Genomic DNA, 24,541 nt, shown 5'->3' on the forward strand with positions numbered 1-24,541 from the left:
ATTCTGTTACATTGGAACTACAACAAAGGTGGACATAAATAAAAACATATCACAATCACTTCGTAGGAAGGGTACAAGAAACGTCTGTTAATCCCACACAATGCTGTTATGTGATTTTTCGTTTTTCTTCGACAGTGTGTATTTCAGTCAGTACACCTTTTGTTGATCAATTTGTCTATTTACAGCTGTCTGAAATGTTCTAATTTGCCACAGTATTCTAATAAATATTTATGTGTAGCCCTGAACATCATATTTTGTGTTGTATTGTGTTTTTTTTTATACCAAATTAAGTGTCTTGAAATATGTCACCAGATACGTTACGCACTTTCAAGCGTTCATCAAACTCCTCTTAACAACAACAGGACAATTAATTCTGTAGCTATTGGTAGGTCAAAACAACAGCTACATGTCCTCAAACACAAAATTACTTCACATTTTTACGAAAGTAACAATCATGATAAGATCTTTTGAAATATCGTTTGTCACTTTAGATTTTGACCAGATACGTTACCAAGTAATCGATTATAAGTCCCCATATGATGGTTATTACAAATTTGAAGGTAACGTATTTGGTTTTTTCACAGTAACGTATCTGGTAAAATAAAAATTAAAACTTTAATGTGAACATTCTATTAATTCGAAATGATTTCACTATCAATAAAAAATAATTACGTTTTGGATGTGCTGAAAATACTTAGACATAGTTATAGTAACACAGTAATGAGAAAAGAATGGTAACGTATCTGGTTTTTTATGGTAACGTATCTGGTTTTTATGGAATTAAGGTTGATTGAATGAAATGAAAAGCTATCAATCAGCCAGAACTACATAGGCATTTTAATATATCTTGTAGTATTATATTGCAGTGCCATAATGGGCAAGACACGTGCTGAAATTCAGCGTGCCTACAGAGAAAGAAAAAAGCTAAATGATGCTGACTTTTTAGAAAAAGAGAGACTAAGGCAAGTCAAATATAGAGTTCCTGTCGCAATGTTGTCAAGATCAAAGTTGAAAAGACGAAGACTTATTGATAAAGAATACTCTTCAAAGTACAGACAGAAAAAAAAGCAAGCAATGCAATGAACGTAATGAAAGACATCCAGTACAAGTTGAAGTTGTTGAAGCATCGACCTCGAATGATACTTTGAATTCAAGTGCAACTCAGTTGGATGAAGTTTCAAGTTCATCCGATCCACAACCATCAACAAGTTCACAGACAAGATCACAGATGAATCGATTGCTGGTTCAACTTCCCTTTCCTACCAAGCGTAAGGCATCTACACGCAGATCTAAATCAGTGGCAAAGTCAAGGCACGAAGTGTTGAGATTGAAATCACTGTTGAAAAAGAATCAACAAAAATCATGGCGCTTTCAAAAACGATTTGAACGATTGAAAAAAACAAGGAAAATTGAGGCTGCTTCCAGAAGCACACTAGAACTCACTCCAAAATCTAAAGCTATAGATGATATCAGGAAGTCTGGAATAAGTCCAAGATCTGTGCCTAGGTCTGTTGTGCGACAACTGAAGATTGCTAATGCCCTCATTTCCGAAATAAAGAATGCTCATGACGAAAACACTAATCAGAGACATCGATCGTCAATAAACACTGTGGTGAGTGGTCGCATTGTGAAGAAGTACAGATGCATTAGATATCTCACAAAAGTGACTGGTATAACAAGACATGAATTCCATGCATCAGGAAACAGAAAAACACTTAATGTTACAAAGAGAAAACGACTCTCAAAACTGAAATTGGATCTTGAAACAAAAGTGACAGAATTCTTAGCGAAAGACGAAATCAGCAGAGCTATGCCTGGCAAAAGAGATTTCAAGAAATGCAATGGCGAAAGAAAACAAACCAGAATCCTGAACGACTATCTGAGTATCATTCATGAAAGATTCCGAGCAGAAAACTCAGAAACAAGTATTTCACTTTCTGCATTTTGCAAAATGCGCCCAAAACACATCAAGGTGAAATCCCTTTTATCAAGAAACAAATGCCTTTGTACTAAACATCAAAATATGGCACTAAAGCTCAAATGTTTAACAAGTACCCTAGGGATAGGCATATCTCCAAACCCTGAAGTTGTAGGCAGAAATGTTTCTGAGGAACAAATGAAAGTATTGCTTTCTTCTGTTCAGGATGATATTGAAATAGAATATGAAGAGTGGAAAAGTGTTGATATTCAAGGGAAAAAGAAAATGAGAATTGTGAAGATCTGTAAACCCACAGAAGAATTTATCAAGATGATGCTTGAACATTTCAAACTTTTCTTGGAACACATTGATCGTGTTGCAAAACAATATCAATCTCTGCATGATTTAAAAGAAAACTTGCCTGAAGAACACATCATAGTCCAAATGGACTTCGCAGAAAACTTTCTGTGCCAGTCAAATGATGAAATCCAGTCTGCATATTGGAATGCAACAGCTGCAACGATTCACCCAGTTGTGATATACCACAAATCAGAAGGAGGGGTCGAGCACACAAATCTTGCCTTTGTGTCAGATGTAAATCACCACAACCCTTCGGCTGTTCTTGCCATATTACAGAAGTTGATGCCATTTATCAAAAGCAAGTTCAGCAACACTCAAATGATCCACTATTGGACAGACAGCCCCTCCTCACAATACCGAAACCGGTATATGTTCACAATCATTTCAAAACATTTGGAAATGTTTGGAATGAAAGCAAGATGGAACTTCTTTGAAGCCGGTCACGGCAAAGGACCTTGTGACGGCATCGGTGGTACTTGCAAACATATGGCAGCTCAGGCCATAAAACAGGGCAAAGCAACCATCCAAGACGGAAAGGACTTTTATGAATGGGCTTCAGAAAACGAAAAGTCAATAAAGTATCACTTTTACTCTCAACAGGATTATGAAAAAGCATCAGCTATCATTGACAATATGAGAACCAAACCTGTGAAAGGAACAATGAAGATACATGCCATCCATGCAATGGGAATGAGCAGGATCAGTGTCCGAGACACTTCTTGCTATTGTGTTGGATGTCTGTTCATGTCAAATCCATGTCAAGGGTGGTCCAACAGAACTCTGATAGAACCAGATCCAAGAACATCAGAACCAGAAGCGAACACAACAGAACAAGAACTGATAACAGCAGAACAAGAACTGATAACAGCAGGACAAGAACTGATAACAGCAGAACAAGAACTGATAACAGCAGGACAAGAACTGATAACAGCAGGACAAGAACTGATAACAGCAGAACAAGAACTGATAACAGCAGGACAGGAATCAAGAACAGCAGAACAAGAACTGATAACAGCAGGACAAGAACTGATAACAGCAGAACAAGAACTGATAACAGCAGGACAGGAATCAAGAACATCAGAACCAGAAACGACAACAGCAGAACAAGAACCAAAAACAGCAGAGCAAGAACTAGTGCCTGCACAACGTTTAGCTGAAAACTTCATACCCAAAGTTGGAGAGTTTGTAGCAGCGTCTTATGAAAGTCAGTGGTATATCCGAAAAGTCCTTGATGTAGACGAAGAAGATTCGGATGTCTTTATCATGTTCATGTCAAAGGGGGGTGTGAGGGGTAAAGTGAAATTCCAGTGGCCTTCAAAACCAGATGAAATCTGGATTCCTTTGGATGATATCATTGCATCTATCTCTAACCCATTGCCTGTAGGAAGGTCTGAAAGATACTACACCCTGACAAGCAAGGAGTTCGATTATGTCAATCAAATGTTCACAGATAAGTGAATAAACCAGATACGTTACATTCAGATTGAGGACTTTATGGTTCGTCCATTAAGATCAAAATAGTCTTAACTTCCTTTGTTGTTACAGGTCCACGACAAGGAGTTGTTTTCTAGTTATTTGTTTCGATGTTAGTGTTTTTATTGCTAGAAATGCTTAGCTCAAAACCAGGTACGTTACCATATTCGATAACAATGTTGATTATGCAAGGGCATCAGTTAGAACGATATGCATTGACATTTTAAGAAAGTTGTGATAACAAAAGACATAACTGTTATTTTAATTTAATTGTTCGTTGATTCACTTGCTTGTTCTTCATAAAAGGGATATCATTTACTTTCCCCAGATACGTTACCTTTTTCACATAATTTTGTATCGTAGAACAATATCTTCACAATGTACTTATTTTACTGGAGACAATATTCATGTTACTAAAAACTCTGTTGCACTTCAAACTGTTGTGTAAAGATTACAATATAATGTTCAGTTTTGGACTAAACAATAGTTTCAGACATGACTAGTGTATTTATATAAACTCTTTTTGAGTACTTGATACAGTGAGAACATATTGTTTTATAATATCGCGCTAGATTTTAACTAAATTTGTCTTTAGGCATATAAACTAGAGTATACAGTTTTAAAGAACACTTGACAACAACATCTTAATGTCTGTTTCACATTTTCAAGAAGCTATGTTTAAAATCACTAGGTAAAGTATCTGGTTGGTCTCAAAAGGGCGAGGTAATCTTTGTAACATTGTAACTTTGAACATATCAAACCTAGAGATCATTTATTTTGGTTTTATGACCTTCACATATCAAAGTTTGAGTTTGTGTAATAAAAACGGATATATTCCAAAAACATTTTTTGTTCATTTTTAATCTCAAATGTGCAAGTTTAGTGGAGAATAAACCTCTAACCACTATACCACGGAGGCAGTCGTCAACAGAATGAAAGCTCAATAAGCATGTGCGTGTCACTTCTGACAAAAAGTGATAACATTTTTTGAAAATTACATCGATAATGAACAAAGACATTCTCAGACACTCCAGCCCAACAGCCGAACACATAAACTTACCCAGGACTATGATGTAGATGCCACAACCATGGCAGTCTAGCTCAAATGGACACACTGCCTCAGTTTGAAATGTCAACAAAGGCAGGCAGTTCACAGTAATTTTCGACCATGTTTTAATTGTTCATGCCTTTTCAACACATTCATGATAGCATGGTTAGAATGTCCTCAGCATTCATCAACTTTCAGTGAACAATTAGAGAGTACAAACATTGTACCAAGAGTGAGATTGTCTACAATGTTGATACTAAATCCTTCATCTTTTTTAACATCCTTGATCAGCAAGGCTGCAAACCTCTTAACTTCGTAATTTCCTGGCAATAAGGTTATGTCACACATTTGTGGTGTTTGGTGCATGTTAATGTCACTAGTATATGTATGGCATAGTCCTCCTCAGCAAACCCCAAATTTACTAAATAGTCCACATGCAAGATGGACAAACGAATAAGGCGACCTAACACTGAGACAACTAATTACATATTTTACAAACTGTGGCGTCTCAGGATGTAATACTGGTTAGTGTTGTACCCTCGTGACCAGACTCATTAGGTACAGCATAGAACATCCCCTTCGGTGCGTCATCCGACAAATTCAGGCTATAAATATGTTCAGTTAGTGAAATATGTCCTATATACGTTGGCACTTGGCATATCATATGTGCTGTTTGGCATCGTCGACGACGTGACTCAAGTGAACATTAGGCCGAAGCTACAACACTATAACACATATTCCCGCCTCCTTAGAAAGGTCTCGGTCTTTTACATTATATTATACAATAGGCAAACATGAGCTGGCGGACAGGCTAAAATATTTTACCCACTTTCCAGCCTTGAATGTATACACCCTCTGCTGTCAGAATTAAGCAGTGAAAACGATTACACCCTGAAACAGCACCAGCATATATTCCTGTTTCTACTCACTGCATGTTATCATATATTCTACTATAAGATGATCAAGATGTCATTTATTTTATTGTCTGGTCCAGACTCGATTATTTACAGACCGCCATCATGTAGCAGGAATATTGCTGAGTGCAGCGTAAACAATAAACAAACAAACAAAAACACACACAAATACTACAAATGTAATTTAATAGTGCCGTTTTATAAGCAGAATAGGGCGTTGTTTTTGCTGGGTCCGATTTAGATAGCGACATGCCGTTTTGGCTTGTAACAGCGTTTTGGTGCTGATCTGTTTTTACCCTGTACTCATTCGAAAGAAGGCTGAGAAAGGTGACACACACCATCGTAACGCAACAGTGCAACACGTTGGAGCTGTTACCATTTTGTCGTATCAACCGAATCGTGATATTTGTAGTCAAAAACATAATGACTACCTTTATGGAACTTGGTTTAAACGACTGGCTGGCGAGACAGTGTGCCACTATGGGTCTTAATAAACCAACTGAAATTCAACTTAACTGTATACCACCTATTCTTGAGGGTAAGTTGCTGATCGTTTTCGAACCCGGTTTCATTCGCTCTTGATCAATTTTACCACGACTGTTTAACCCCCTGGCTGCCGAGTTTTTTTTCAGGCGCACATTTTCATACGCTTTGAAAAGTGAACGTTGTGAGAGAATTGCTCTCGCGTGGTCCTGGATCTACGTAAGCCTATAAAATTACACAGAAATGTAGAATATTAAATGTCCTATCCGTTGGTGTAAATATAAGTGCAACTACCTTGGCGGTTTGAGAAATAGACCTTGCTAAATGTTGTCCAAATTTTTGTTATGCGTTAAAAAACAGTAAATTTCTCAGCTTTTTATCGCGCACCGATAAAAGCACTGTGCTACGATTTTTTTAATGGGGCATCTTTACGGAAAGTGTAAGCGAAGAAAATACAGCCTGATATCTGAACGACATAAGTGTATATGAATTGGATTTATGTGCTTGTGCATAAAGTTATACGCTCAACATTAAAAATGACTCGCAATAAATGTCAAAAATGTATTTCTTCTATGACGTCAAACGCCGACAGAGAGGTCAGATACGTATAATGATAAGGGGGCATAACTCCGTTATGCGTAACACTAGGTCAATGTAACCGAGACCACTTGGAGAGAATTTGTTGTGGATACGGACGCTATATTTTCGTTATTTTATATTGATGGTGAACAACACTATTCCAATTCAAAGTTCCCCAATGTGAACGGATGCGCTTTGGTAGTTTCACAATTTATAACAAAAGATGACAACGTATTACATGTGAAAGCACGTAATAGCGATTTGAATGGCCCTATCCGATATATAAGTTAGTTCTTAGATTCCCATATTCTCCTGTTTGTGTAGATGTAATTTGACTAATTTTGCATCGTTATTACCAGAGTACTAGCCATATCTTCAAATGTAACGAAATTGCTGAAAATAATACAACATTTTAGTTGACGTCATCGCTTGTTATATGCATTTTGCGACGTCGAAAAAAGACGACATTGGTATGCTGATTAGTATATATATCTCACTTAATTTACATTAATTGTATAAAAGGTCTAGACTTCTATGTCAGAATTTAACACTCTTTAGACAAAACATAAAATGACTGATTTTTCCATTTAAATAGTGTCCTGAATATATCAACAATTAGACAGTTTGACAGCGTATCTGATTGTGGACAACACGCGCAACTGTTTGGCATCAATTTAACGTAAATAAAAATAATATTTCACAACACCCGAATATTTTGTTTGGGATAAGAATTTTGTTTGTTTATGGTTATGAAGCTATTTCTCTTCATAATGCATGCAATGAAAGATGCGAAAAGATAGCTTTTTATATATGGAACTATGTATTAGAATATGGATATAAGATTTGTCCGAATTAACACATGAGATGATATATATATTTTTCAACAATTTTCCTATAAGTAGTTAGAGTTTGATATCCTGTCATCACAATATTATTTAATCGAATATGAATTAAATATATTATCGAAAACAATGATAGCGAATCATAAAACGTTTCCAACAAACGCGCACCTTGCCGATCTATATGCATCATTCTTTTGTCTATAAAAGGACACAAAATTATGCAATGAACAAGACAATTCCTTTAAATATGTGTGCATATACATTTCATACCATGTATGAATCATTTTCATTAATATTATCAGTTTTGCATATAAGATTGAATTATATCACCGTTCATTAACCTGTTCATATGAAATTGCAATATTAGTCCAAATAAATTGAATATTGTACATCATAGGAACTAAAGTAGTTGCAGTTATGGCTACGTTTGATCTTCTAACACTTGTGTAAAGGTTTAGAATATGGTGTATTGCAATAAATATGTCAATTTCTTATGTAAATATGATTCAAACAATCAAAAACTTTCAAAGAATAAAACACCGTAAACCCTATATGCACGTATGATATGATATTGAACAAGGCTAAATGTAGATACTGAAGTCAGTTTCATGAAAAAGTATCCGAACTATCCGCAAAATATACATCATAATACTGACTGTCTAATCGGAAGGATATGGCGATTGTGTTTACTCTTGTTCAACCGACCTTCACCTCAAAGAAATTGCCTTATATGTAGAACAATGTTGACGTATGACATCACTACCGCTGACCGATTTCTTACAAAATGGCGGCTTTGCTGACAAGGGTACACAGGATTTTGCGAGGACCCTTCCACTGATTCAGGGATCGTTTGTACATAAATATGAGATGTAAGTAATCAGAATGATTCTGACTATCTGTGTATTGTTATATGTTTTTATCGTTTTCACTATAATGTAAGAAAAGGACAGAAATGCAGATAATTACCGTTGTCGCTTCTGCGTGATTTGGTGTCAGTCATGGCGTCCACGCTGCACGGAAACTTTGACAATTTCTTATGAATTATCAAATCATTGCATTGTATCTATTTATAATTTCCTATTTCTTGCTACGATACTCTTTCCATGTATATTCTAAAGGTATTGAGCCATTGCAAGCAATGAATAGACGGATGAATGTTGAAAAATTTCAGAAAATGCTACGCAGTGTAAAATCGAATTTGTCTTTGTTTACATTTCACACAAAAGCGCAGTCTTTCAAGCACAGCGTTCGTTTTCACACACCCAATATGTTTCGTCTCATTTTATCTAGACAGTTATTATTGGTGACACAGACCAGTTTCAAATTGATTCTAAAATGTATGGGGAATTCAGTGATGTATTTTTCGAAGCTGAATATGAAATATACGTAAATGTAATAGGCGCCTCAATACCGGCCTTCACGCTAACGTGATTTTGTAAACACTATCCAATATGGCGGAAAGCGGCTCTACGGTGTTCGTGTAAGTGCATTTTCGAAAACATCCCAACCGATTCTAGATTCATCGGCAACGTTTCAGAATTATAATTAGCTAAATCATGTAAAACTGATATCAGTGATCATATATATGTTGTTTTTGAAATTCAATACTCACAGTAATTATCCGATTTTCACATTTCAAAACATACAGCAAATAACGCTGTGAATCGCGATTTCATACTGTGTCAAAAATGTCGCCATTTTCGATGAAGCCTATTTTGAAAGGTCATTTTCAGCACTTGAGCTTTGTCTAAAATAATAGTGGATGGTATCAAGAAACAGGAAATTTCCGCAGAATTCAAACTGTGAAGTGTATTTGTGTGCGTGGGATATTTTGATTTTTATTGGACTTCAAATTGAGGGTTGAAGGGGAAGGACATATATGTCCCTGTGGCATCCAGGGGGTTAACCCCCTGGCTGCCGAGTTTTTTTTCAGGCGCACATTTCATACGCTTTGAAAAGTGAGCGTTGTCGCGAGAATTGCTCTCGCGTGGTCCTGGATCTACGTAAGGCTATAAAATTACACAGAAATGTAGAATATTAAATTTCCTATCCGTTGGTATAAATATAAGTGCAACTACCTTGGCGGTTTGAGAAATAGACCTTGCTAAATGTTGTCCAAATTTTTGTTATGCGTTAAAAAACAGTAAATTTCTCCGCTTTTTATCCCGCACCGATAAAAGCACTGTGCTACGAATTTTTTAATGGGTCATGTTTTACGGAAAGTGTGGCCGAAGAAAATACAGCCTGATATCTGAACGACATAAGTGTATATGAATTGGGTTTATCTGCTTGTGCATAACGCTATACTCAACATTAAAAATGACTCGCAATAAATGTCAAAATGTATTTTCTTCTATGACGCCAAACGACGACAGAGAGGGTTATACACGATAATTATAAGGGGCATAACTCCGTTATCGCAACACTAGGTCAATGTAACTCAGATCACTTGGCTTAAAATGTGTTGTGGATACGGACGCTATATTTTCGTTATTTTATATTCATGGTGAACCTCACTATTCCAATTCAAAGTTCCCAAATGTGAACGGATGCTTTGGTAGTTTCACAATTTATAAGAAAAGATGACAACGTATTACATGTGAAAGCACGTAATAGCGATTTGAATGGCCCTATCCGATATATAAGTTAGTTCTTAGATTCCCATATTCTCCTGTTTGTGTAGATGTAATTTGACTAATTTTGCATCGTTATTACCAGAATACTAGCCATATCTTCAAATGTAACGAAATTGCTGAAAATAATACAACATTTTAGTTGACGTCATCGCTTGTTTTGTGCATTTTGCGGCGTTGGAAAACTTATTTTACATTGGTATTCTGATTAGTATATATCTCACTTAATTTCCATTAATTGTATAAAAGGTCTAGACTTCTATGTCAGAATTTAACACCCTTTAGACAAAACATAAAATGAATGATTTTCTTTTAAATAGTGTCCTGAATATATCAACAATTAGACAGTTTGACAGCGTATCTTATTGTGACCAACACGCGCACCTGTTTGACATCAATTTAACGTAAATAAAAATAATATTTCACAACACCCGGAAATTTTGTTTGGGATAAGAATTTTGTTTCTTTATGATTATGAACCTATTTCTCTTCATACGTATGCAATGAAAGATGCATAAAGATAGCTTTTTATGTATGGAATTATATATTAGAATATGGATATAAGATTTGTGCGAATTAACACGTGAGATGGTATATATATTTTTCAACAATTTTCCTATAAGTAGTTAGAGTTTGATATCCTGTCATCACAATATTATTTAATCGAATATGAATTAAATATATTATCGAAAACAATGATAGAGAGTCATTAAACGTTGCCAACAAACGCGCACCTTGCCGATCTATATGCATCATTCTTTTGTCTATAAAACGACACACAATTATGCAATGAACAAGACAATTCCTTTAAATATGTGTGCATGTAAATTTCATACCATATATAAATCATTGTCATTAATATTATCAGTTTTGCATATAAGGTTGATTTATATCACCGTTCATTAACCTGTTCATATGAAATTGCAATATTAGTCCAAATAAATTGAATATTGTACATCATAAGAACTAAAGTAATTGCAGTTATGGCTACGTTTGATCTTCTAACACTTGTGTAAAGGTTTATAAATATGTCAATTTCTTATGTAAATATGATTCAAACAATCAAAAACTTTCAAAGAATAAAACACCGCAAACCCTATATGCCTGTATGATATGATATTGAACAAGGCTAAATGTAGATACTGAAGTCAGTTTCATGAAAAAGTATCCGAAATATCCGCAAAATATACATCATAATACTGACAGTGTAATCGGAAGGATATGGCGATTGTGTTTACTCTTGTTCAACCGACCTTCACCCCAAAGAAATTGCCTAATATGTACAACAATGTTGACGTATGACATCACTACCGCTGACCGATTTCTTACAAAATGGCGGCTTTGCTGACAAGGGTACACAGGATTTTGTGAGGACCCTTCCACTGATTTAGGGATCGCTTTGTACATAAATATGAGATGTAAGTAATCAGAATGATTCTGACTATCTGTGTATTGTTATATGTTTTATCGTTTTCACTATAATGTAAGAGAAAAGGACAGAAATGCAGATAATTACCGTTGTCGCTCGCGCGTGATTTGGCGTCAGTCATGGCGTCACGCTGCCACGGAAACTTTGACAATTTCTTATGAATTATCAAATCATTGCATTGTATATATTTATAATTTCCTATTTCTTGCTACGATACTCTTTCCATGTATATTCTAAAGGTATTGAGCCATTGCAAGTAATGAATAGACGGATGAATGTTGAAAAATTTCAGAAAATGCTACGCGCAGTGTAAAATCGAATTTGTCTTTGTTTACATTTCAGACTAACGCAGTCTTTCAAGCACAGCGTTCGTTTTCACACCGAATATATGTGTCGCCTCATTTTATCTAGACAGTTATTATTGGTGAAACAGACCATTTGCAATTTGATTCTAAAATGTATGGGGAATTCAGTGATGCATTTTTCGAAGCTGATTATGAAATATACGCGGATGTAATAGGCGCCTCAATACCGGCCTTCGAAAACGTGATTTTGTAAACACTATCCAATATGGCGGAAAGCTCTCACGGTGTTCGTGTAAGTGCATTTTCGAAAACATCCCAACCGATTCTAGATTCATCGGCAACGCTTCAGAATTATAATTAGCTTAAATCATGTAAAACTGATATCAGTGATCATAAATATGTTATTTTTGAAATTCAATACTCACAGTAATTATCCGATTTTCACATTTCAAAACATACAGCAAATAACGCTGTGAATCGCGATTTCATACTGTGTCAAAAATGTCGCCATTTTCGATGAAGCCTATTTTGTTAGGTCATTTTCAGCACTTGAGCTTTGTCTAAAATAATAGTGGATGGTATCAAGAAACAGGAAATTTCCCGCAGAATTCGAAACTGTGAAGTGTATTTGTGTGCGTGGGATATTTTGATTTTTATTGGACTTCAAATTGAGGGTTGAAGGGGAAGGACATATATGTCCCTGTGGCATCCAGGGGGTTAAAATGTCCCAATTACCTGACTGTGGTACTCAGTTCACATACAGTAGTTGGCCATAAGTGAGTCATCATTAGTGAAATTTCCATAGACCTACATGAAAAGAATAATTAATAATTGTCATAAATTGAGTAGAAGTAATTTTATTTTGATATTTTACAAAAAATCTTGGAAATCATCTTCAGCTACAGAGTCGTGCCAAAAGTATTCGACACTTGACGTAATTTCCATAGACTTACATGTAAATTTAGTGTACTGGCTAGCGAACAGTTATTTAGGCTGAAGGGGTCGTTGTCGGCACAGGTACTACAGATACGTGCCCCAGGTACGTTTCTGTATACAGATATGTACCCTAAACATGCTAAACAAAGTCAAAATACAGAAACGTACCCGGTACCCTAAAAGGCGGACAAGTCCGTATTCCGCAATCCATTCAACTGATTGCGAGAGGTATTCATCATACATTCTCCGCAAAGTGCACATTTTCTGAGATTTAGTGGTAGAAAAAGAAATTAACAATTATTATGATTTAAAAGCGAGTCGGGATAATCTAGGATACGGTCTTTCAGAATCTGTAATTGGTGGACACAAATGAAGAATGGTTATAAAAATATCGACTGGTGAAAAAGAGTAGTCATTTTGTTGAACGTCAGATACGTTAAGTAGGTAACATATTTCAAACCAGCCAGAAAGAAAACCCGTCGCAACTTGCTAGTGCTAGATAATTAATAAGATTTTAATACAACACAGGACAATAACAAAATAAGTAGAACTATTGCAAATATAAATACAACAACAATGATTTTCCATGTTTTATTCTGAATGTTTCATGTTTCAAATTTCCAATACACACACGCACTTTGCCAGTATTATACATTCATGTTGACAAACAGGTTTAGAATCAAAACTGCACATTTATACTATAACTTTAAAACCACAACAAATCCATTGGGAATCACACAGTTAACGTATCTGAACAGATTTAGTGAACGTATCTGATGAGTAGTATATACAAAGATTGTCCGAGACCAAGTCCAACAAAAGCCTCTGTAAAGCTTTATTTCACAAATAAAGCTTTTGTCAGGCCCTTAGATCTTGCCCCCATTGTATATACTACTTTTGAACCCCCAGTTAACTTCCCGACCCCACGTGACACAATAGTGTCGCTATGACCGCGAACTAGCACTTTCCTGATCATGTGATAGCTCTATGTCGTGTTGGCAGGATACCATTGAGATTACCCGACAAGGTAAGTGTTAAATATTTTTCTTGGGGGGTAACATTGTGTTGTACGGTATGACTAATAATTCCTCTCTAACGAAACCTCTCCCTGGCCCATCTCTCAAGTAGTACAAGTTCGGCTCGTCGGCTTTGATGTCCACTTTATCTCTGTTGTAAGTTTTGACTGACCATATCGGATCGGTGGCTCGTTTCCGAGTGTCCCCTTCGTGTTCCCCCGGCTGGTAGAGGTATCTAACGAGGGCCCTATCGGGTATCTGTTTCTCCTTCCCACGCAATGGTGCAGCCGACTCAGCCACTATTGATTTTAGTTTGATAGCGTCTGCTGGTTTCTTGCCGGTGAGACGGGTGGTTTCTTGGTTGATAGCCGACACCACCTGAGGTAGCCGCGCTACCCATTCAGTCGATCGTTTCCCCGGGTTGGCCATCTCTCTCGCATACTGATGCCCGAATAAGCCCTCGGCCAAAGTCCTATTGAATCTCTCAACTATGGCTTGGCTGCGATGAGCCCCGGCCGTGCCACGCCTGACCTTGGTATCGTGTTTGTCTAGCAGGTGTGACACGGCACCCATGAACTCCCGCCCGGGGTCGACTTGCAGCTCTGTGGGCCATGTCAGCGGACTGCGTTTGTACATGCGTCCGAATCCGCGGGCTACCTGGGCCGAGTCTTTCGCGGTCAAGGGTTCGGCTTCTTTGTAGCGACTGGCCACGTCCACGACGGTTAGGGCATACTTGTACCTCTTGTCGTGGGGTAGGAACAGGAGGTCGGCCTGGTGAACGCTATTGGGTGCGGTAATACCGAATCTTCTTCGAGGCACGTAGCGTGGTGCCGGTAAATAGATCTGCCACAGGGCTTGTTTTTCAAGCCACGCTTTGGCCTCGTCCGGGGGTACTCGCGCCATTTTAGCCAGCTTATGTACGGCGCTAGCTCCTTTCCAGTACCCACGCGGGCTGTAGTAAATAGCCTCAAACTTTCTCTGGTTCCGTGACATACCGATATATATACACCTATGTTCTTGGTTCAATTTTTCTCATGCCCGTGCAGCTGCAGCGTGTTGATCCCATCAATAGCTATCCAACGCTTAGTGTCCATCGGGCGACAGGGACGCCTTGTTTATCGCCAGTCCGTATATCCTATGCCCATCACTTCTAAGCGTGTTCATTTTATGTCTGAAGGTACGGGTCTTGAACAGGGCTTCCTTGAATCTGGCGTGTTTGATGTGTTGTTTAACCACGTACTTCTTAACACCCTTCGCCTTTCGGATCTCACCATTGTCGGCCTTCAGGATGGAGTACATCTTGGGTCTCAAGCCTATGTACTCAGCTATGGGTGTGCCAGCACACTCGTCCTTCATCTTACCGAGGACCTTTTTATTTACCGTGCTGTGTATGGCATGGTCCTTGGGGTAGTCACTGGTGTCGCATTAAAATCGAGGCGTTTTTCATGTCCTCGCATTACCGCCCTCGGTTCGAATCTCCATCAGCAGGGAATCCGTGTCCGTGTACAGCACTTCGCACCTGTCGCCGTACTGTTTCTTCAGTTCGTTGTAGTAAAAGTCGTACATCAGGTGTTTGGATAAATCGAGGATGCTCATCCCCACGTAAACAGGCCGGTTGAATTGATGTGGCTTTTCTTCATGTGTAGGGCCACCAGGTCGTCGGTGAATATCGTGCTCCGGTTGAATGCCGGACTGGCTATCAGTCTCCTGAGCTTGTCTTCCTCTTTCGACCGAACCACCTTCACGGTCACGCGTTTCCTCAGGTTCTCCATAGTCTTACCGAACACCGAGTTGTTCATGAGCTTGTAGAGATTTTTCTCAAAGTCACTGGTGGCCAGCTTTCGCAGGTCTGTGTTCATTCTGATGTAGGGCTCCATCCAGGGGCTCTGGTCGAACACGAGCACCCTGTGTATTTTGGTCAGCCTCATACCCAAAGACAGGTACAGCTGTAGGTTGCGATAGTGAACGATGTACTTGGTCTTATTCATTAAGTTGGGCACTAGTTTTTCAACGTCTGCCACCCACCCACCCAGCAAGTTATGTTGGTACTCGGACATCCAGTCTGGGTTAACCTTCATACGTTCGGGGGGCCAGGGGGTAGCTGTTGTGCGATGTGTGCAATGCTTTGGGGTATTCCAAGTCCACTTCGAGGATATAGCCTTTGTTCGAATCCGGCGCGATGATCATAACATCGATCTCGGGCGATGCCCATTCGAATCCCCCTGTGGGTAGATACTGGCTCATGGCCCAGCCGTACAGGTTGTTGGCATCGAGGTAGAGGATGTGATTGGTTGGCTTGCTCGAGTCGTAGCCCTTCACGTATTGATTATTGGCTTTCGCGTAGCGTTTGGTAGCCATGGAGATCCCACCTCATCCCATCCCATCCCATGAACAGGTGCATGTCGTAATCAGTGAGCAAATTCCAACTTAACTCCGGTTTTCTTCAGCAAGGCATCCCAAGATAGACATGGGCTGGTGTAGTACCATGCGGGGTCGAGTTGATACTGCTTAAAACACGTCCTCCTAAACGTCTCAAACACGTCGGCTAGCAGGAGTACATCTGTCCTCAAGTTCAGGTCGTGGTAGTCACCCAGATTCTTACAGCCCAGTTTATTCCATACGTTAATCGCGTGCGAGACTCGGAGTAATCGTCTTGGGTGATTGTCGAGTCGGTCAGGTTGCTGTAAAATGGGGGTGTAGTCGGGTATTGGCGAACTTGGCCCAGCCATCCATGTACTCGTAGGGGTACACACCCTTCCTCATCAGCAGGGGTCGAGTCTTGGCGTCGGTGTATCGGTCGGTGTATGGGTCGGTGATGGGGAAGGTATCGTTGGCCTTGACCAGACTGTCGAAAGTGACGACAGGAGGAACTGAACCGAGTCGATGAACCTCAGGCCATTCAAGCTGAAGGAGATGTATGTCTCCATGTTGTTGGGGATGCACGTCAGGTTGCCGTCGACTTTCGCGATGGCCTGCATGATCAAGTGAGAGTCGTACCCTCTCAAGTTGTGGAAGACCACGGGATGTTTATTGTCTTGGGGTTGATTCTGAGCTTGAGGTTACACACGCTGTGAGCGGCGCCTCTATACTTACCGGTGACGTGGCAGTGATCTCTCACCGAATCGCCGTTCAGTGGGCTATCACATACATGACAGTGAGTGCTGCAGCCATGAGCTAGCCGGTTGGCTTGAGTCATATGCATGGGAGCGACTGTATACAGCGCATTCCTGATAGTTTTCTCTTCCTCCATCAAACACTTTAGAAACTTTTCAGCCACGTCGGAACCCCTGTACACTACGGGAGCTTTCGTTTCCCCATCACATCGGACGACCACGTATCCAAACCCACAGGCCTCGTGCTCCTGTGTTTTTTGTGTGTTGGGGGTACCCCCAGCATCAACGGGTTTGACCAAGGCTTCGAACTCGGCGTAGATGACGTAAGGCACGGATATGTGGTTGTCGAATTTTAAGATATTGTCACCTTCCTTGGGCATGTCGACTCGTATGGCCGTCTGCCCCACACCTTGGCAATCCTCCCGGTGGGATTCCAGCAGGGTGGGTCGGCTGAAACCGTGCAGGCATCGTATGCAAAAGTGTTTTTTCCCAACGTGTTTCGACTGGTCGTGCAACAGCCTGCTGAGGTGTTTTATCCACGTGTAGTGATACTTATCACCTCGCTGGATCATGAATATATTGATCACGCGGCGAGCCCTCCTGCCCCCCCACTGGGCTGATCCTGTGCACGATCGTTTTGTTGCCTTCGTGTCCTAAGACGTTATAAGCTATATTATTCTGTTTTTCTACTTTAGTGATCTGGGATATGGGGGTGGGTTCATCTATACCATCCCAGTTGAGCCCATCGTCTTGGGGATAGTTAGAAAGCCTGTCCGAATGAGTGTCAGCTGGAAACAAGGCTGACCTGGTAGCTACCCTCAGGCAATCGTCTCCTCTATTCTTGATGTTGACCATGGCCTGTTTTGCTTTGTAGTAGGGGGGCAAGTCTAGGTACGACCCACCTCTGAATGGCACGTAGTTAGCTATGTCTAGATAGACATTATCGATTTTATCCACGACCCACCCGGAACCCATGTGCGTGAAGCGTTCTAGGTATTCTCGTATCTGCTGAAAACTGATATCGATTGACTCGTCTATAGTCTCAGTATGAGTCACGACTTCTTGTTTACCTCGGAAGTAAGGCTGAACGTACTCAATGACCCCAGCCCCCTGCTGTTTATCGAGTGACATTTTCACTGTGATTTGAAACTTTATACTTCCCAAATCGTTTAGTTCCTCATTGACTTTATCAGCGATTAGAGGCTTGATATCGGCGATGTCTATGTTCCTATCAACATGCATGCGCCAGCCTCTCAGATAGTTACCTACAGCACGCTCAGTGCGCATGAACTCTAGGTCAATAGCTCTATTCTGCCATAATAGTTCTACAAGCTCGGACTTCCTCATACGGGAATAACCTACTAACCCCAGCTCGCGGGCCTCCTGTTTGAGTTGTTTCACAGTGGGGGTCTTTGCTACGGGGTCGTGTAATAATGCGACTAACCCGGCTTTCCCCAGGCGGGAATAACCCGTCAACCCCAGCTCTTTCACTCGGAGTTTTAGTTGTTTTACCGTGGGAGGGGCTTGTAGGCCGAGTAATCTCAACAACTCTGGTTTCCCCATTCGAGAGTAACCAACTACACCTCGCTCTCTCGCAATCTGCTTGAGCTCTCGAGTAGTAGACATTTTTATATCAAAGCGTATACAATCTCTAATTGGGCCACCGGCAAGGGAGGTAACTCCTCCAACCCTCAAAAAATAATAAGACGCCCATAAAATCCTTTAGTAAATATCTAGATAGACCTCATCGATTATACCCTCCCCAGAACATGCGAGGGTATTTTGTATTATTTCCAACGAGATGTCAACAAACTCCTTTATATCCCTGCGTTGATACACATCTCCTTTCCCACCATCAAAGTAATTCCAAGTCCCTGCTTTCACCATGATTGAAACTGCGAAGCCCTCCTCCTCCAGTGCCTTATAGAGTTCACCAACAATAATAGGTCTGAGAACACTGATATCTATACTTCTACCTATATCCATCTGCCAGCTTCTCAGGCAACGACTTTCCCTGGGCTCAACTTCCACGAACATCATTATACCTAGGTGTACACAGTCTCTAATTGGGTCACTACACCTCCATGCTAAGGAGGCGTCTACATTCGTTTATGTAGTCTTTTTTCTTCTCGTAGATAAGCTGATGCCTGACTACGTTTGCCCCGTGGGCTTTACATAAATGTAGTGACATTTCACTCCAATACCGCACACTGAACACGTGTAGTTCACAAAACATTTTCTATGAAAACAGCAATACCCCTCCATCCTGCATTTCCTACCACAGGTCTCGGTCTTCCCCCTAAGTATGTACTGACATCAGTACGGGGCAGGTCTCATCTTTGGTATACTCATATGAGTACTTAGTCTAATTGTTTTACAACCAACGCAGTCGCTGCTAGACCCAGCGCGCGATAAAGATCAATTCCCGGTCCTTTTGCCCTGGGGATGGTGTGTAGTACTGAGCGTGTGTGGGCTTAGGAGGGAGTAGTTCGGGCTGTTTGCCGGTTAGCAGGAAGTATTCTCTCGCTGCGACTTCAACTCTATCGATTGTTTTAGCGGCATGGTTCTCACGCTGGAGTTGTTCGTTAATGTTATCGAGCCACTGTATACGTTTCTTCGCGTACTCGGTGTGCACGGTTTGGAATTTCTCATTGGCCAAATCGTGACGCTTCCGTTCCGCTTCTACCTCGGCCGCATTCGACACCCGTAGTTTCGAGAAGAGGAAATTACTCCCGGACAAATGCCAGGGCGTTTACTAACGCCCCCGCCAACCATCATGGCGATCGTAGCCATCCTATATATAGTTACATTTACTTCAAAATATTTTCAGGTAGGATCCCTTGTTTTACGAGGATGTCCTTGGTGGCCATCGCCATACCCAGGTTCATTATGAGCATACCCATATCCTGCAGGTTGAAATCTAGCTTGATAGTCGGTTGTTTAAGCACCATTTTGGTCAACCGAGCATCCCTACGGCTAGACTGGCGACCACAGTGGCGTGGTATGCATCTTGACGAACGTTTTCCCCTCAGACATTATGTATATGATATAAAATATATATTTATAACATGATATGTGGGTTGACCTCTAATTGTGGTTGTGGTGCTGGGGGTGGTTGTTTATTATATAACAATAATGAGAGAGCCACGGTAGCAGTTGCGCCTGCAATCCACAGGAGTGAAGTGTAGTTACTCTTATGTTGGTTAGACCACCTTTTTCTACCGGCAGCTACTCTCTTAGGGTTCTTCTTCCTGGTGACTGTAAGGGGAGGGAACCCCTCCCGGAGGGTCTCCCCCAGTTGGGATGGATTCTCCTCCGGGGGAGGGAAACCCTCCTGGGGTGGATTCTCCGGTGGGGTTGTCTGAGCACCATCCATCTTGTATACTATTACTATTATTTTTCCCCTCCTTAAATTGACAATGCTTCGCCGTGATGATCGCCGCTGTCACCAGGGCTAAAAACATGCTGTATTTGTGGTACAGCAGGCAGCTGACGGCGCTCAAAGCGTGTTGTATAAAGGGGTCCTTCTCGAGGTCCTCCCACAGGTAAAGCCGGCGTTCCGGGGGAATGGGGAGGGCATACGATGCCAAACCGGTGTAGATCTGCGTCATTGTCGAGCCTATAGTCTTCGTCATCTCAGCCCCGAGCCGGGACTCATATCTCGCGTACAGCTTATCGACCTCATCGGTGGACAGTTTCTGGATTTTATCAGGGGTATAGTCCCAAAAGTATTGTTTGGCCTTGCCGCCGACAGCCAGCGCCATTAGTTTCTCTCGCTTGTCATCACTCTGATCCTGCGGGGCCAACAGTTGTTCGAGCAGGTCGTCGCTCTCCATCCTATAATATACCAAGCGATTCTTTACTCTAATGATATAAAAACCGATTCGGGCGAAACACATCGAGATGAAGGTTAAATTACACATGATTAGCACTTCACAAACCATAATTACTTAGCATTTGCTTAGCATTGCTTAGCTTTTACTTAACATCGCTAAGCTAAAACACCCTATAGGCCACGGGTTGGTCGGTCTTGAGCACGAGCTTAGCATGCTTAGTTTCAGCGAGCTGTTTCTTCACACGTTCTCGTTCTAGTGTGCTCATCACATCGTTCTCTCTCAAACACTCCTCGAACGAATCCCTGTCCTTGCAGTGGAATAAGGCCACCCATCGCGTCTGCTCCCTGAGGTCTTTCAACACCGAGTTGAACTTCTGCGTTAGCACCCAGACGCTGTGCTTTGCGTGCCGGCCGGAGAAGGCCAGGTACGATAGCATGTCTCTCTTTTTTGTTATCTCACGATCAGCACTTCAGTCGTCCAGTATGAACAGCGCCGGCTCCCCTTGAATTTGTTGTGACAAGCCTTCAACAAGTCCTGCAGACGTGTTCCCGGGTCGACTTTGTGTACGTTCGGGTTCGTCATCACCCAAGGTCTTTCCGTATACGTTCTATTCATCTGCAGAGTAGGGCACATGATAACGATGTTTTCAAACACATCCCGGTAGTACCCCTCCAACATATCCAGCACGAAAACGGTCTTCCCACAGCCCGTCTGTCCGCACACTATGGTGCAGTGTGGGTCGCGGGGTAGATCAATAGATGGCCGGCGGCCATCAGTAGATGGCTTGCACGAATCTCCCATTCTCTATGTTAAGTTGCGCGTCCATAATCGCGTACAGATATAATTTCAACTTGCCCGCGGGTTGAGCCTTCTTGGTAATCTGGATTGTTATCCCCTCACTGCCGTTGTCGATGCGGCGACCGCTGCCGTGCAATTTATCGTCATCCGTGGATCGCATGTCCTACCATAGCGCGTACTTGGTGGTCAGGTATTCACCGATCTGCACGGAGGATAGGTCCAGGTCCTTGATGACGTGTTGATGCCGGGTCGGTAGTTTGGTTATCTCGTCCCACTGCTGGTGCGCCCTCATACCGGCGCTGAACAGCTGGTTGGACACGCCCTGGATGGTCACTTCCACCTTTTCAATCTCGGGGTTGAAAAACTTCTCGCTGTCCCTTCGGAACGGCTCGTAATCCTCCATGGGGACGATCAGGATACCTTTCATCGATCTCGCCGGCACATTTAGGTTGATGTTCCACAGCGTGTCGCTCTTGTCCCGATTGATCGCTCTATGCCGCAGGAGCTCGTATTCAAGCCTATCACCCAGCGCGGCCTGGTAAAACGGCGCGTGTCCCGTGAGCAACTCGAAGTCGAGCGGCACACAGAACCTGTTCCCGTACGCTTGGGCGATGTCCTTTTCACCCTCTGAGATCTTGTCTAGCTGGTCTTGAGTGAAGCCGTACCCCACTCGCAACCGGGTCGATTTGCTGATACCTTGGTACACGTCATTGACGCGTTCTCCCTCGCTTTTCCAGAGGTCCCCGTAGCAGTGAAACACGTCGCTGTCGTCGATGCTCAGCACCTCGTTACTCCTGATCTTGATGGTGGTTTTCTTGATGATGGCCCGACCTACATTCCGCACTAACTCGCGTTTGTCGTTGGCGGAGGTCAACGTGAGGTTGAACTCAGTCGAACCGTGCCTGGTACGATGAGGTCATTCTCACCCAGGTTGGGGAATCTAACCAGCAGCGTTTGGTTCTGGTCTATCTTGCTGGGATTGTTGGTGATGGTCACCGACTGGCGCACAGCTCTGACGCCTAAAGGCTCTCTTGATCTTCGGAAAGGATCTAGTTTCCTACCATACATTGTTATATAGATAAAATATTAAAGTTTAATATAAATAATGGCTGACGACATCGAAATGGATGATTTTGACGCTGGTGCGTCCGTTGAGGTGGATTCCGCTGAAGACACCTCGTTCATGGGTGGCACCTTGAGCGACAAACTTTTAAAAACAACCGTCAACGATTATTACAAGGGGTTAACACAGGATAAAAATTACGTCAAACCGTGTTGAATAGAGTATTCCCAGTTTACCATCGATGACAAGGGCACGCTGTGATTGAAAGCTCATCCGGAGATCGATCTCGTGAAAAAGCGCACGACAGAAAACCGCTCGCTTTGTCTACTCTCACCGGTCCCCATGGTACTGACTTTGTCCGTGATGAATTAAACATGCGAGATTACGGTGGCGCACAGCTTAAGCTTCCCCCGAAGGTCGTCCAAGATCTACAAAACTTCAGGGCCGAACTCAGCGGTGAAGGTGATATACCCCAACGTGCTTAAGAAACATCAGACAACATCGAAAAAATATTGACCACGTACAGTGCACTCTGTCCAACTCGGACTCTGTCTTTCTCGGATTGCTGTATAAACAGGACTGAACTCACGGTCCCGACGTAATCCTTCTTTGTTGTCATAATGAACAAGCTCTGTATCTCGGACTCTCATTACTTCGGATTTCGGACCAAAGTGTCGGCCCGATAAGGTAGTTACATGTAAAAACATTGCTATATAATTCGGACTGAGCGGGAAGTCCGCTTGGCCAATAAACCTTGAATAAACATTCCGTTGATTGGTTTGTGTATTTTGTCAGTGACTTGACTTACATTATATGATTGCACAAAAAGATGGAAATAGTAATAGACAACTTTTATGAATGTTGTTGTTGATTTCATTCATTAGTTTATTCAATTTATTTCATGAATTCCTCAAAACATCGTTACTTTGCTCTTTGACAATGTTATTGTGGACCCGCTGCCGAAACAGGTGTCCGAGAATCGTTGTTTTCAATAACATTGCGAAAAATAGTTTATAATTTTAATTCTGCTGATAATAGGGAGATAACTCCATTAAAATCTGTGTACTTCGTACTACTGTATAATTCGGACTTTTTTTCCGAATTAGACAGAGTGCACTGTACCATGATAAACTCTTGCCGGGTTTCGAATTTCCCCTGAGGAAACTGTACGGTCTAGACGAAGCCTTGAAACGTGTACGCGGAGAACTCGAGTAGTAGAGGAAATGATTGTCCTGGACCAAGTCCAACAAAATCCTCTGCAAAGCCTTATTCCCCAAATAAGGCTTTGGTCGGACCCTTAGCTCTTGCTACCATTACCCCTACTATGAAAAAGTTTGAGACGCCAGCGGGATACGAACTCCACATGTTTACCTCACGCAAACTATAAAAGGGCTCACCACTCAACCGACTGAGCTACCGGGGACTTGGCTGAAGTATGTTGGTTTAATGGGACACCGCTATGCCGTGTTGACAGGAGGTAACACTGTGCCGTACGGTACGATCAATAATTCTTCTCTTACAAATCCTCTGCCTGGCCCATCCCTCAAGTAGTACAAGTTCGGCTCGTCTACTTTCATGTCCACTTTATCTATGTTGTAAGTTTTGATTGACCATATTGGGTCAGTGGCTCGCTTACGGCTATCACCCTCGTGTTCCCCCGGCTGGTATAGATACCTAACTAGGCCCCTATCTGGTATCTGTTTCTCTTTTCCACGCAATGGAGCAGCCGACTCTGCAACTATTGATTTTAATTTGATAGCGTCTGCCGGTTTCTTATCAGTGAGCCAGGTGACTT

The 24,541-nt window shown here is 41.5% G+C and overlaps 2 protein-coding genes across 2 annotated transcripts in view; one reads left to right on the top strand and one right to left on the bottom strand.

The window, feature by feature from the left end:
• Positions 1-5,711, bottom strand: part of LOC124285918 (myotubularin-related protein 9-like) — a 176,492-nt gene extending 170,781 nt beyond the window's left edge. Inside the window, exon 1 of the mRNA XM_046722196.1 lies at positions 5,629-5,711. The gene's annotated coding sequence lies outside the window, so the exon portion shown is untranslated. The remainder of the gene's footprint in view (positions 1-5,628) is intronic.
• A 297-nt stretch (positions 5,712-6,008) lies between these two features.
• The window catches only part of LOC124285922 (probable ATP-dependent RNA helicase DDX49), a 114,438-nt gene continuing 95,905 nt past the window's right edge, over positions 6,009-24,541 (top strand). Inside the window, 1 exon segment of the mRNA XM_046722199.1 lies at positions 6,009-6,251. Coding sequence (XP_046578155.1) covers positions 6,137-6,251 — 115 coding nt within the window. The 5' untranslated portion in view covers positions 6,009-6,136.

Source organism: Haliotis rubra, unplaced genomic scaffold (assembly GCF_003918875.1).
Source record: "Haliotis rubra isolate DU_JTF1 unplaced genomic scaffold, ASM391887v1 Scf370, whole genome shotgun sequence".
Lineage (NCBI taxonomy): Eukaryota > Metazoa > Mollusca > Gastropoda > Lepetellida > Haliotidae > Haliotis > Haliotis rubra.